The sequence below is a fragment of the Pararge aegeria genome, chromosome 3, assembly GCF_905163445.1.
Source record: "Pararge aegeria chromosome 3, ilParAegt1.1, whole genome shotgun sequence".
Classification (NCBI taxonomy): domain Eukaryota; kingdom Metazoa; phylum Arthropoda; class Insecta; order Lepidoptera; family Nymphalidae; genus Pararge; species Pararge aegeria.
Window position 1 is genome coordinate 9545709 of NC_053182.1, and position 16370 is coordinate 9562078.

The window sequence follows — 16370 nt, forward strand, 5'->3', positions numbered from 1 at the left end:
AGTTTATTTTAGGTCAATAAAATATTAGCTGTTTAATTGCGTATATATACAAACGAGTTTTGCATAATATGAGTATCGGATTTAGTTTTAATTAGGTACTTATTATTTTTTAATTACGTAGATCATGTTTGTTTTTATCTATTATCACAAAATTATGAATAAGTCACAGATAATTTTATTTTTCCTTCATATTTTCCTATATTATAAAAGGTTAATTTATGAACAGAAAGTTGTTTTTCTCATATTTAGATACTTTCTTTACCTTATGTCATAGATTGACTACCAACAAACAAATGAAAATCGGTTAAATGTGTCCCTGAACAAGTACTTACCCAATAATGTTACCTTAGACAAATTACCGAAAAAATTACTATATTCTAAGTAGAAGCTGTCTGTCAGTTTGAAGGCATAAATCTTCCCAGAACGTTCTTAATTTAGAAGACCACAGATCGACGCCTTAGCTTTCTAGAGTAGGATGATCAGCTTTGCTTTTAACTGCGCAAAAAATTTAAATCCCTGGCTTAAAAATTTAAACTATGTTTTCCGACATGAATAGATATAAAACCGAACTCACACAGAGGCTGTGAATTTTTAACTGCGCCTCAGCGGTGCAGTATCTCAGTTAAATGAGGCAACAGTTTAAACAAATTAACATAGCCCCTAAACAAAAGCAGCTTGGTATAGAGCCATTTATGTAGATCGTGTACCTATTTTGAAAGTCAGCAAATTACACAGTAGCCAAGTATACAAGTTGTATGTCAGCAAATAATAGTTTCGTGGTAACGTCGTTGCACAGACTTAATATACTGAATATTGGCCTTAATATACTGAATATTGCCAACGTATTTAAACGCTAAGTAGGTTGACGGTACATGGCTTTGTGGTAACCAGTAGTTAACAATCTGATATCTCGGTTAGGTTTGTATGTTAGGTTTTACAAAAACATACATTCTAATAAAATATGTTTATTTTGGATTTTAATGCCAGTAGTCATGATTCTGCAATAAATAAAACACTCTTATAGAGAAAATGCAGAATTTTTACTAACATTTCATTATTACAGACAGAAGATTAATAATGACGCAAAATAGCCTCAGTTTTTTTTAAAATTTAAAATACATGCTTTTTTTCCTTTCGTCAGAAGAAACCTTACATAATAATTTAGAGATTTAGATAAGCATATCTGTGAAAGCAGAGGAATATCTTTTATGTCATGATCTTGTAAGTCTTGCTTCTCATACGCGAACTGGTTTGTATTCGTTTGTAACTAACGAACTATCGATCTTAGATTATATCACAGAATATAGCAATTGTTGTTATTGTAAGTCCAAGAAAATACAAAATGCTATAATTAGTGTAAGTTAAACCCATTTGACGCGGTTGAAAAGAATTATATCAGCTAATGTTCGCTGGCTTTTGGCGGCGAGCGCCAGTAATTTGTCACAGCCGGCGATGTTTATTCAAACGAGGAGATTTTATTGCAACGACATAAATCTCCGAGAAAAGACGCGATGGAAGTGACACGGATGGTAATTGTACAACAATGTTGCTTTCCGCGCCATTCTTTTCCATATAAAAACATGATTAATTATCATCTTTAGCTGCTAACAAGAAGCAACTAAATTCCTATTATAGTGATATTGATCTTTAACTACGCATTGCACGTTTCTTTCATATTTTTGTACCACTCTTGGATAAAGACTTCCTCTCTTGTATAAAATCGAATATGCAAAATGGATGTGTTGGGTGGGTTTAGGTAGCCAATAACGATATTATGAGATGTTAGTGATACCCGTGATTAAAGCTCGTTCAATCCGATGCAAAGTAAGACATTAGAGAGTAAATTTTAACAACCATCTTCTATTGGCCATCCAGATAGCGATTTCGTTTAAAGTTGATTAACCAGCGCAATCACAACTAGGTGAAACCACTACAAATATTTCCTATATTACGAATTGGAATAGTGAAGTTTTAACAACGTGAATTTTTGGACATTGTTCGTTTCATCATTAAAAATTTAAACACCCAGCGTTATGAAACTTTGTCGAACTTGAACTCGAACAGAGGTTTACAACGGCGTATTTAAAACGTGTGCAGAATAATTAAAATAGGAATTGAAATCTGTGTTAAGTCTGGGATAGCAATAAGCGAGTTACTAATTCAGCTGACCGTCAGTAATCATGTTGGGTTGGGCCGACCGCGTAATATGAAGTTACGAGTAGGTATCATTCCGAAAATTATTATTTAAACGACGGACGGCCAACTGACATAATAGACAAAGCAAATAAATGTGTGTGAAAATATTCATGTATAGTATAATATTATAAATGTGAAAGCTTTTATGGACGTTTATTACTCAATTACGCGAGAACGGCTGCACGGATCTCGATGAAATTTAGAACGGAGACAGATTTAGTCTGGTACAGCACTAGGCTTACCCCATTATTAAACCCATTTCCGTGTAATACATTTGTTTTTTGTTTTTACAGAGCAAGAGATTGAAATGTTTTGCTGCATCGCGGTAGTTCAGATCTTAGAGAATCACATAGACATACATACACGTCAAATTTTCCACGCAAACGAAGCTACGGAATAGAATTATATAAAGCACACAACGGCATCTTCTTATTAGTGGATATACTCCCCTTTACCAATACTGCGTAGATAGCACAATTTTCTTACAAATCAACATTCCTTCGTAGGAGGGAGAGTCCATTGACACAAAGAACGCTTATTTTCCTCTTGAAAGATTTTTATGGTGGCAAGGCGTCCAAGCTATTTCTCTCTCCGACGTCTAATTGGTGCACGTAACTTATCAGCATTCACATTATAGCTTGACTGACGTCAGCTTACTCAAGTACCTACGTATTCTTGTACAAAGTCACATGACACTTTTCTATGCGAAACGAATACGTGTTGGAATAGAAATATCGTAATTTACATGACATCTCATCCCCGGAAGCCGTATTAGGAATATAACGGAAAGCACTTTCTTAGGCAAATGTGTTTTGATTTTACGTTGGATTGTTGAAGTTTTAAGGTAGGCGCACTTCATAGCAGGAGCGGACAACTCATTACAAAAAGTTCCTGTTATATTTTGCGCTGCAGTCCGGTGAAGCTCGTAATGTAACCCGAATAATCAGTAATATAGTACTAAAAATATGCTATTTCTGTAAGTAGTAATTATTTGCGTAAATTTTTTGTGTCGAGAAAATTTTAGTTTATCGTGTACAGTGGATTACGATTCAGTCAGAAATATTGAATAACATGTATGTGTATTTTTCACTGTAAAGAGATATCTCTTTACAGTGAAAAATACACATACATGTTATTCAATATTTCTGACTGATAGATATATAGATAGATTTAATAATTGTTCTTAAGAGTGTTTTAATTTGATTTTAGAATACTCATCATCTGGGCTAAACAAGCAAAATGTATGTATTATCTATGTACTATTTACAAAATAAAAAGTAATGACTCCAAGTCTTTAAAAATGTGCAAACTTGTGTACACTATGTCATACATAGAATTCGGTGTTAGATATTCAATCTTTTAAAACTCGATTTGAAAACACGACCACCGAATAATCGATAGCCAAACCGTCAAAACTTCTGCCCGAAACTTCGAAGTTTTGAGAGCTGAAGTCACATAACTGCGAGATTTTCTAGAAATTATATTGTATGCAATCTTTATCTTTAGGTATATGTTTTTGCTGTATCAGTGAAAAATCGAGATAATGTCCACATGAGGAAGCACTTTGTATTGAACTAATATACTAGATATTTACAATGAATATTAAGCTTAGGGTTTGTTGACTTCACAATGTATTGCTTCACAATTGCTTAGTTCTTAGTTCAAGTAAATCAGTGTAGCAAATTAAGATTAATTGACATAGTAAACCATTAAATACCACAAAGAAGCATCAGATAAACAAACAGACAATTTTTAACACATACTTGCATAATTATGGAACCAAATTCCGTTTGAATTTGGCATTATTTAAGAAGCAGGTAAACATCGGCAGTTCCTCCGGTGTTGTAAATTAAATATCAGAAGACCCGTCTTCAATAAAAAATCTTATTGAAAGGAAAATGAGATGAGCAAATGAAGAGAGATCTTTTAATTATCGCTTATACAGGAAAATAGTTTTTAAAGATAGTAAGCATGAAGAGATGTGATGACTAAGACGCATCTATCACACACACATCTGAGTCTCTCAAAAAGACTGAAGTGTATCGCTACTGCACCATTACCATTCGCTATGAGTCATATATAATTTTAAATATTTCTTGAAAACTATTCATTATATAAAATAAGAATTATTAGCAACTTTTATAAAAATGCTTATAAACAAAAAAAAAGATCTGACACGTGTCAATTATAGTTTCAAACTTTAATTATTTACCCACTTTACAAAATAGTAGCATATGTTTTCTGACATAATCATAAGTAAGCCATATTGTTACATTACATATCAAATACATCAAGCATCTATTCAAGATCCGTACAAGCGTGTAGCGTGCTCTTAATAACCTTGTATCCTGATCTATGATTGAGTAAGAGATAATCCGGATTACCAGTTAATAGCATGCCTGTTTCTGTTATAAAATCTAAAAAGCTAAATTAGTACTTACTGTACTATGTAAGATTGTATTGAAGCAAGCAACCAAGAAGGTGTTATTTTTAGGCTAATGATAATAATCGTACCTAGAAAATGATGAATGATAACGATGATACCGTATCATCGTTATTAACTAAATTTTCATTTCGAAGACGAAAGATGTGTTTATATTAAAATGCATCGAAACTGATCGCACATTACGCACTAAATGCTTTATTTTGTCCAGGCATTAAGCGCGGGTAGATGACGTATCTAATTTAATTCATTAGGGTAAAGTCAAAGTCAAATATTTATTTATTCAAATATATGGCACTATATATATATATATGGCACTTTTGATGCGTACATTACATGTAAAATATAACATAGAAGTGAGTTGTAAGTGTAATATACGAAGTTATAATATGCCTACGGTGCGAAAACATCAGCTTCAAGCTTATCCCATATTACGCACTATGCGCTGCATTTCTTCAGAGCATTCAGTGCGTTTAGGTGATATATTTTAATTTATTAGAATTAACTTTGAAATAAAGTTAAAACACGGTGCGAGCACAAAGGCGGTTAGATGTTCGCGTATTTTCAGTCGATAATAATAAACTGAGATATTATACATCAAATGTATTTAAAAAAATGATATTTTTATAGAATAGCAACAATTTTTAAAGCATATTTTTAGGTCCTCGGTCCTCCAAGGCGTAATCTTGTACAAAAAAATGAATGTTATTTTTAAAAATAACTTTTCCAATGAAGTTTTGTTTAGATGTAGTCCTTAAATATTTTAACCTCGCAATAACTTCTACATTGAATGTCCGATTGGAATAAATGCTGCTGCACTATAAATATCGTTGATGGTAACCTTCGTTTGTTTCAACCGTCCATCTGTAATTTGGGTGTGTAAGTGTCTAATTTGGGTTACATAACTGCAATTTTCTTAAAGATCTCCAATTTTTTTGAAAATAAGTTATAACCCACAAATAAATTATGTTTTATTGAAAATATATTTATATATATATATACGTTACTCCATAGTTTAGCTTTCTTTTTGCGAAGAAATTGTTAAAATCGGTCCAATACTTTCGAAGCCTATTGGGTATAAGCAGACAAACAAATCTTTCCTCTTTATAATATTAGTATGGATAGGAAGCTCGTAGCATAAAGAAGATACTGAATGTATCCCGTATGCACGAAAGCAAACTATCAGTGCAAATACTTATTCATATTTTTCTAGCCGGTATTTGCAGGGTGAACGAAAACTCTGTGCAAACGAGCAATCGTGCAACCACTAGTTAAGTTTCAATACGACCGACTTGACTGCCGCAGCCCTGTCGATAAATGGAACATTTGGCAAGTGAGCAAAACTGTGAAAGTGTAATGCGAATAATTTAGAACTTTCACGTAATTGACGTTAATCAACGCCAGTAACCGCCACACCTCGGTGTTTGAAGCCCAGCGGTAAAAAGGTAACATATATTTTGTTACAGATACAAGCAATTACTTAGTCATTGACGCAAAAGGCCACCGTAATAAATATATATATATATATATATATATATATATACATATATAAAAATATATATATTACGACAATACACATATCGCTACCCAAAATAAGCGTAGTTTGTGTTAACGGTTAGTACCGTTAGGTTAGTACATACTGATAAATATATTATATCCAACATCCACTTAAAAACATTCATTACAGAAACATTTTCTAGAATGGGAATCAAACTCACAGCCTTTGTCTCAGAAAGTAGAGTCACTGTCCATTACACTAATTGGCAAATATAGAATGAGGGCCAAATGTGAAATCCAAAAAGAACTGACATAAATACTGCTGTAAAAAAAAAAATTATGCGCTATTTGGAGATTTGGGTTGGCCACGACTAAAAAACTACGGTGTCATATACAAACACACACACAGACGGACAGACTGACAGACACATACAGCGGTTAAACTTATAATACACTTCTTTATGCATCGCAGGTTTGAAGGAAGATCTATTAAACATACTCGTAGCTGTGAATATTATTATATTATATACAGAAAAATATTACAAGAACAATTAATAGTAGGTAATATATAAAATTAGTGCTGTGATACCAATTGTTCTCATTTATTTTAAGACGGAAAGATGATTCCTTTTAAATAACCAATTTTGGTTTGAGACGGCATAAATTAAGGATTAAGAAAAATATACTCATTATCTTAAGTACAATAGCTCTAGAAATCATTTTTGGATCTTGTCCCCAACAATAATGAATGAGAGAAAGAACTGGATAAGATTGGGTAAAACAATATTCATTTCCTTTTATTTCCCTTACAAAAGCTGTAGCAGTTTCCGGGCTATTTTTGAACAATTCTTATTCTATGAATTACTCTTTTATTACAGTACAAGTGCGAATCAGAAAGGAATATTTCTTTTGCGATAGTCACGCCGAGGCAAAATTAAATAGCATGTTATGTAGCGACAATTGCATTAAGAGAAACTAAATAAAGAAAGCAGCAGTAAAAAGGATTTAAAATTGCAGGTGAAATTCTACTAATATTGTTAATGCGAAAATGTGTTTGCTAGTTTTTCAAACCAAGTTGTAATAAAGTAATCGGAGCAAATATAGACTAACGTATTTTTTGCATAACGGTGGTTTATCGGCCGGCGAGTGTTACGTTTTTACTTTACATCCCGCAATAAGACATCGATCTAGGACTGACTTTTTTTTTATGCCATTACAAGTTATCCCTTGACTGCAATCTCACCTGGTGATAACTTATGAAGCAGTCTAAGCAGATTGCGGGCTAACCTTTGTTAGGGAATATGTCAGATTTATTAAATCCATGCCCCATCTTTATCTACGCGACATCGTATCGGAACGCTGAATCGCTTAGCGGCACGCCTTCATCGGTAGGTGAAAACCAGAAAAACGACCTTGAGCGTATTTCTACTTTTATAAAGGCGTGCGAAGCCACTGGCGGATATAGACTAAGTGCGAGTTACTGGCAATGTCGTACAGTACGAATCGCTTTTGTATTATGTTGCAAAAAACAGAACAAAACGCGTTATTGTAGGTTACCCTTTAAGTAAGATTGATTTACTACACTACCTGTCAGAATTTCAACTCTCTATTTGTTACGGTACATGAGATATAACCCGTGGACAGACAGCGGAGCCTTAGAAACAGAGTTCGACAGCAACCTTCGGGTACAAAACCCTTGTAACCGTTAAAGTCTTATTTAAGTAAACAAACTTCTAAAGTCACAATAACGCATGGCAGAATTACATTCTGTAATTAAGTTTCTCATACAAAAGCTTATTACAGTGCGTTCTCGAAATGCAGGTTCTTGTTAAAATAGTTTTTTCATACGTTAAAAACGTATATTTAAGTTACACACACAGATGTGAGTGAATTTGCCAATAAATAAATCTTTTTCAAATTGTATTTAATAAAATAACAAAAATTCAATGTTTTATACTAATATCATAGATGTAAAGGTATGTCTGTTTGTTCGTTACCTATGTAACCTATGTCGAGAATCGCTCTTGAATAAATATGATGCATAGATAGCTTGCATCGTGGAGATGGACATAGGGTTCTTAATATCCCTTGAAATACTCGTGCTGCGTCCCCGCAGGGTTCAATAAAGCACACTTTGTGTCCTATGTACGGCGACACAGCACTTGACATGTTGACAAAACTTTGCATAGAGATATCTCGCATGCTCACAGACATAGGGTACTATTCAGTTTGGATAAATAAACGGTTCCCGCAGTATTTAATAAACCACGCAGACGTAGTCGCGGGCATAAGCCGATAAATAAAACCATTTTAAATTTGGTCCCTTTTAAAACTTCACTAACAAAATTGCGACGCCATTTATCAAATTTTAAAAGGCCTTGGTTGCTTACTAGGCGGAAATTATGTGATCTGTCTGCTTCATTAGAGACATTGGAAATCAAAATTGTTGTAACTTCGATTTTCTCTGATTTTAAGACAAAAAATACCGAACTCTAGGTGTTTAAACGAACGAAATGTTGAATGAATGAATTATCACTTATTCTAGAATTTTGATTTTTGAACCACAGGTTTTTAACAGTCAAATTTGAATCAAATAATAAAATTAGTTTTCCAAAAAACCAATCGCTATTAAAACTCCATTAGACACTCACGCATGAACTTTTTCTACCATGATAACGATTTCTGAATGTTCCGTAAAAGCAGAACGTTTTTCAATGTCGAGGATTCGGCCTTTATACTCCATAAGATCATAAATTTATGTCATAACTTTAAGTAGTTTAACTAAATGTTCCAGGCTAAAGTAAGTTATTAGAACGCTATATCAATACACCTGATACATACTTATTTTGGCTTTCAAATCTTATAAGGACCTACCTACCTACCTACTGGTGTTCTTTGTTGTCGTATTACTTACAAATATATATATATATATAAATATATATATATATACACACTTACTTACAGATATTCATATATATATATATATATATATTATATTTATATGTGTAAGTAAGTGTATATTTTGTTAAATATACATCCCTGAAATTGAATTTTAGATTTATCATCATCATATCAACCCATTACCGGCCTCCTATAATGAGAAGGGTTTAGGCCGCTGGCCCAGTGCGGATTGGTAATCACACGTCTTTGAGAACATTATGGAGAACTCTCAGGCGTGCAGGTCTTCGCACGATGTCTTCCTTTACCGATGAAGCAAGTAGTATTGTAATTGCTTAAAACCGACAGCTGCTGGTATTCGAACTCGGCAACCCGAAAGTGCAACCCAAGCCCTTACCACTAGCCTATCACCGCTTTTTAGATTATAAAATATTTTTTTTTGGAAACAACTTTAAACCTTATTATGCAAGTCTTCGTGGAACGAAGATATTTTTTGCTGTCTTTACCAAGGATATTCTGGCAATTTATTTGAGGGTGTTCGATCAGTTTAGTGTGATTAAATCTAGTGCAAATTTTATCACTTGAAAGAGTTTATAAAATGGCAGTGAAAAATCTAATATTTTTAAATATGCTCTTTAGATGTTAAAGAATGTTATTGTCAGGCAGTTTTGCCTGTACTTTATTGCCATATTTTGCTTCGTATGCATTCCCGTCAAAGAACAGTCGGTCAAATATGGCTTCGTATGCTAACACGCTTGTTTTTTTTGTTTGCAGAATTGCATTGTTTTTTTTGTGAATCCTATTCATGATGATGGTTCTTTTATCTCCTTCATAATTCATGCAACTTCGAAAATTACTCTCAGCAACCATAAAGGCTATCGTTAGAAAAGGTTTCAATGTTAAAAGGATTCATTGTAAATTGAAGAAACTATCCGCCGTTTGTCGAAGTACGAGTACTACGGTCTACGTGAACATAATACGATTTCACCTTGGCAAATAAACTTTATTTTATACTAACAACGTATAAAGAAACAACAATATCCGCTCGGTGTAACTTTTTCCACAAGAACATTTACTAAGTTTCTTCTCTAAGTAATTTCTAATTCCTTGTAACTTCGGACCTTTCTCGCTGACTTCGCATATAGGTACACATATATATCTAAAAGGACATTGGAGTTTGAACCCGCAGTCGTGAAGCGACCAAATAAAGGCCTATAATTTGGAAGGAATGTTCTACCAACATGATCGATAAATCAGAACCTACGCGTGGAAAAAAACAAGGGACTGGGACACGAAGCGAAATGATTGGACTGAAACCAAAATACTTACTATGTGATTTATATACGAAAAAAGTAAATCGAATGAAACCATACAGTCAAAGAATTGTGGTCGTTTCTTTCGATCGGTTTCTTAAGGTAGTTGTTGTATTGTGAGATGGTAGCAGTCTGCCGTTATTTATATTTATAAAAATATTAATAAATTTATAAAAATTTAGTAATTAATAATGCATAATAATATTAGGTTGGTAACAATTTATGACGGAGAGTAGTTTATATCTTCAGTTTCTACCGCGTGACAATCACCTAAGATTTTAGTTGAGTACAGAAATTTTAGCTTTTAATAGGCAACTAAAACTGTGATTTTATATAAGAATTATATTGTTTTATTCGTAGACTCACACTTTTTTGCATAGCACACACACTATTTTGATAATCACTGCCAGTAATTTCTTAGAGAACCTAATTAACGATTGTGAATTGTAGCATCTACGTTCCTATCTATATAGAAAATATACACACAACCACCGTGTACTATTTTGTATATTATATCACTGCATCAATAGCGTGCAATAGCACAGGGTCTTCGACCAGGGTATTTTTAAAGCAGGTATATAGCATAAATTTCACACATCCTCCAATACCAGTTATAAACAAATTGGGTAGGTAGCGCTTTTGTGCATGTATGAAGTGCACGCCACTGCACTGCATCAAGCAACATCAGTTGGAAAAGAGTGGAAGAGGGCTTCACCGGTCACGCCTCACTCAAAACAGTGTTCTTTAGACAGTAAATATCGTCCAGCTTTATACACAGGAAATTTATGAGTTTATTACAATCCTCTGTAAGCCCGAGCAGCATATTAATTAAGAGACCCTTTCTTGCCATTTAACGCTATTTGAATTATTGAGTGGTGCTTTCGCGGCACTGATCATGTTGGTAAAGAATTAATAAGACAACCGACGATGCCAAGGGGTGTGGAGTAATCCTTTCTAAAGCAAATATTAGAGGACTTTAAATATTGAGACACATTATGGTCACGTTAAGTTGTGGTCCTTTCTACGGTTACTAATGCGAAAATATGTTTATAGTTTTATCCTTCTTTTACGTACGCAGCATAATAATAAATTGACGTGATTTTTTGCAAAGCTTACATACTCTACTCTTAATATCGACTAAATGCACCGTTAATATGGGGTTATTATACTTCGCATCTCTCCCGAAGATGATTACTATTTACATGCAGCAGTACGCAAGTTTATGCTGTCCTAATCACACATTTAAAGTTATTTAACATTTTTAAATCGATAAATTAGTTGAAATTTGACTTATTCTAACTTATTACCTATCTCCCACCACTATGCACCCCGCCATATTGAATCGGGTGGACAGTCATTAAGTAATTTTGTGTTGTCCGAGTCACACGTATCCATATTTGCGCAAAGTTCGAAGAAATGGGGAAAAGAAAACGAGCTGAAAGTGATATGGTAAATAGAATATTTAAAAAGTTAGTGAAAAGAAGAAAAAGAATTATTTCATCATCGTCATCGTCCGAAGACTCGTCGAATCAAGATAGTTTGTTATCACCCACGACAGAAGCTTCAGCTGGTGACCGAGAAATTCAAGGTTAGCAAAAATAATAGTTTTTTACCCGCTTACCCGCTACTGTTTTGTTTTTGTTAATAACTCTAAATAAACCTTCATGTACTGTCCCGACGTAAAACGTGTGTGGAAATTGTATCCCGGCATTATATTGTGTGTGGATAAAAATATAAATAATGAAATAATATTAGTTTATTGTAACTGCTCCGACGCAAAGCGTGTGTGAGTTTTTCAAATGGTACAAATTGATTGGTTTGTCGTCTTTACAGACGAAGTCCCATTTGAGCTACCAATGGAAGGCCAGCTAATAGAGGAAAATGACGAGTTGGATCCAGAGATATTGCAACTATTGGGCTCAGACCCGACACAAGACAAATCTTTTGGAGAAAACATACACAAAGATTTAGCTTCACGATGGAAACATATTTTGACTAACGGGTTGCTTAAGGAAGAGAAAATTGATCTCCTAAAACGATACCTACCACCTGAAAACTGTTTATATATGAAAGCACCTATTCTAAACTCTGAAATAAAATCTGCATTATCCGAGATTAACGTTAAGAGGGATGTTTATAGTGAACAAAAGCAAAATCAAATGTCAAGCTGTATCTCTGCCATCGGCAAAGCACTGAACTTGATCTTAGCTCAAAAAGAAAGTTCTCAAGAAGTTATAAAAACTTTGAGTGACGCCGGGCGATTGCTATGCGACACTCACTACAGAGAATCCCTCTCTAGACGCTTTGCAATTGTCAACTGTATTAGTAAACAAAAAAGAGACGTAATTAAAAATACAAAAATAGATAACTATTTGTTTGGTTCAAATTTGTCTGAACACTTAAAGTCATCAAAAGCTATATCAACTTCCGCATCAGAGTTGAGATTTAACAGCGCTAAAACGAATCAGCTTCGCTCACAACCGATCTACTCGGCTCGCAACCCGGTTACTTTAAACGCACGGGGGGCACCGCGAGCACCAGCTGCCGAGACGCGAGTGTACCCGGGCCAGCATCGGCAGCCGCCGGCGCGAGCGCCAGCGCCCGCGCCGCGCGACTACCGACGTGCGCCGCCTCCGCCGACGACTCACCGCTCGAGATACTACGCGTCAAGTCGCCGACGCTAATTCCTTCGCAACAGGTACACAACGCAGTGACGTATAAACCTACAGCCGGCAGACTTCAGTATTTTCTGTCTGAATGGTTGCAGATTACGAATGATAATACTATTTTGTCCTGGATTAAAGGTTATAAAATTCCCTTCCATAGTGCTCCTTATCAAATAGATAAAGTCAAAAGTAGGTCATATTCTTCCGAAGAAATAAACATAATCAATGAGTGCGTTGCGGAATTATTAGCCTTAGGTTTTGTTTCGACTTGTTTTCAGTCTGAAAAACAATTCATCTCACCAATTTTTACAGTTCCTAAGCCAAACGGAAAGCACCGGTTTATATTAAATTTAAAAAAATTAAATAAATTCATTTATATTAATCACTTTAAAATGGAAGACTATCGCACTGCAATAAAATTGATTAATAAAGATAGTTTCATGGCCACGATAGATATAAAGGATGCATATTTTTTACTACCAGTTGCTCTAAGTGACAGAATATACCTCCGGTTCATGTGGAACAATCAACTATTTGAGTTCAACGTTTTACCGTTTGGCCTCTGCACTGCTCCTTATGTCTATACAAAGTTACTAAAACCTGTTCTCCACCATTTACGCTTGTTAGGCCATTTATCAGTTAATTTTCTTGACGATTTTTTATGCATTGGGAATACGTTTCAGAGTTGTAAAGATAACGTACAAGCAACAAAAAACTTACTTATAAAATTAGGATTTTTAATCAATGATGTTAAAAGTCAAATTTACCCACATAAAAGATGTTTATTTTTGGGTTTTATTTTTGATTCATCTAAAATGTATTTGACTTTACCTGTTAGTAAGAAAAAACGTATAAAATCATTTACAAATAAATTATTAAATACAAAACAATGCACTATCAGAAAACTTGCTAGTTATGTTGGTTTGTTAACGTCTGCGTGTCCCGCAGTCGACTATGGATGGGTTTATACAAAAATGTTTGAAAGAGAAAAATTTTTAGCCCTCAACTATTCTAATAATTATAACAAGTATGTAACCTTATCTGAACATTTAAAAGATGATTTCATATGGTGGAGAGATCACATAGACTCTGCCAGTAGTTCATTTCAAATCGAAGACTATTCGATTACAGTGTATAGCGATGCATCTCGTTCAGGATGGGGTGCAGCCTGTAATGATGAGACAGCTCATGGAGACTGGGATAATTCACAATTATCACTGCACATTAATACTCTTGAACTACTTGCAGCCTATTATAGCCTCAAAATCTTTGCGTCACAACTTAGTAATTGCAATGTTTTGATGAGGATCGATAATACCACAGCTATTGCGTATATTAATAAAATGGGTGGAATACAGTTTACACATCTGAACAAAATAGCACGTGACATATGGCAATGGTGCGAGAAACGCAATTTACATATTTTCGCATCTTATATTCAATCTAATAGGAACATAGTCGCAGATTTTGAATCTCGTCGAACATTTAATTTAGATACTGAATGGGAACTAGCTGATTACGCGTTTAGTCAGATAAAAAAATATTTTGGTACCCCTAAATTTGATTTATTTGCCAGTAACCAAAATCACAAATGTCAGAGGTACGCCTCATGGAAATTAGATCCTAATTCTGAAATTATTGACGCATTTACTTTCAAATGGGAAAACATAAAGTTTTATGCCTTTCCACCGTTTAGCTTAATTTCTAAAGTTTTACACAAAATTAAATGCGACAAGACAGAGGTCATTGTTGTAGTACCATACTGGCCCGCTCAACCGTGGTATCCGATATGGACTAGTCTGCTGGTTTCGGAAGTTCTATATTTTCAACCTAATGAAAATTTGCTCATTTGCCCTTTCAGGGAGCATCACCCTCTACATGTGGATCTGACCGTGATGGCCGGGAAATTATCAGGCAGTCGCTACTGAAACGTGGAGTTCCCATCATATCACTAGAAATTGTAATGGCCTCTTTCTCTAGTAAAACACTAAATCAATATAATTCATATTTAAAATCATGGTGGCTATATTGCAACAACAAGGGGTTAAGTTATTGTGATTCCAATGTCACACAGTTGATTGAATTTTTGACTGAAAAATTTAATTCAGGGGCCGGGTACAGTACATTAAATAGCTATCGTTCCGCGTTGTCCATTCTATTAGGTCAGGAAATCACCTGTCAAGATAACGTTAAAAGATTCTTTAAAGGCGTTTATCGTAAAAAACCTCCAGCGCCGAAATACGATACCACTTGGGATCCTAATCTAGTATTAAATTATCTACAGAACTATTACCCCAATGATCTGATCTCACTAAAAGATTTATCTCTTAAAACAATAACTCTTATTGCATTAGCGTCTGCCCAAAGAATGCAGACACTCAGTCTAATGAAAATTCAAAATATTTCATTTGAAGAAGATAAAATTAAAATTAAAATAGATGATCTGATAAAAACATCAAAGCCAAATGCTTTCCAACCATTAATTGTATTACCATATGTAAGAGAAAACCCGAAAATTTGTCCAGCACTGTGTCTTAAAATGTATCTAGATAGAACTTATACTCTACGTTTACAAGAAGATTTTCTTTTTATCAGTTATCAAAAACCACATAAAAAGATAGGCACCCAAACTTTATCACATTGGGTTAAATCAATTCTGCAAAAAAGTGGCATTGATATAACCCTATACGGTGCCCATAGTACGCGACACGCGTCCACATCGGCTGCTCACAGGGCAGGCGTTAATCTAGAAATCATTCGGAAAGCCGCAGGCTGGACTAAAGACTCAAATGTTTTCTTAAAGTACTATAATAAAGATCTAGTAACAACAGATCAAACTGACTTTGTAGATGCATTATTTTAATTATTGTTGTTTGTATTGAGGTAACGCGTCTACCATTTCTTAATTGAGAGCAAAAAATAAATAAATAAATGATTCGTTCCTTTTCTCTTGTATTTTTTCGATGCTCTAAACATCTGCATGTAAATAGTAATCATCTTCGGGAGAGATGCGAAGTATAATTAAGAATCAAACGAACTTACCTTGTGATGTTTGATATCTAATTATACGAGCGTCTTGACCGAAGATGATTACAGACCCACCCACCTCTTATATATCCCTAGATCAATCGAAAAAATAGGGCTCTGAAAAATGACTGTCCACCCGATTCAATATGGCGGGGTGCATAGTGGTGGGAGATAGGTAATAAGTTAGAATAAGTCAAATTTCAACTAATTTATCGATTTAAAAATGTTAAATAACTTTAAATGTGTGATTAGGACAGCATAAACTTGCGTACTGCTGCATGTAAATAGTAATCATCTTCGGTCAAGACGCTCGTATAATTAGATATCAAA

At 34.4% G+C, this 16370-nt stretch overlaps 2 protein-coding genes across 2 annotated transcripts in view; one reads left to right on the forward strand and one right to left on the reverse strand.

Moving 5' to 3' along the window:
• LOC120636978 (neural-cadherin-like) overlaps window positions 1-16370 on the reverse strand; it is a 218887-nt gene that overhangs the window by 78913 nt on the left and 123604 nt on the right. The gene's annotated exons all lie outside the window — the stretch shown is intronic.
• LOC120635843 lies at window positions 11515-14889 on the forward strand. Its single transcript, XM_039907033.1, has 2 exons — window positions 11515-11935; window positions 12181-14889. The coding sequence occupies exons 1-2, from the start codon at window positions 11764-11766 to the stop codon at window positions 13029-13031; spliced, it is 1023 nt and encodes a 340-aa protein (XP_039762967.1). The 5' UTR covers window positions 11515-11763; the 3' UTR covers window positions 13032-14889.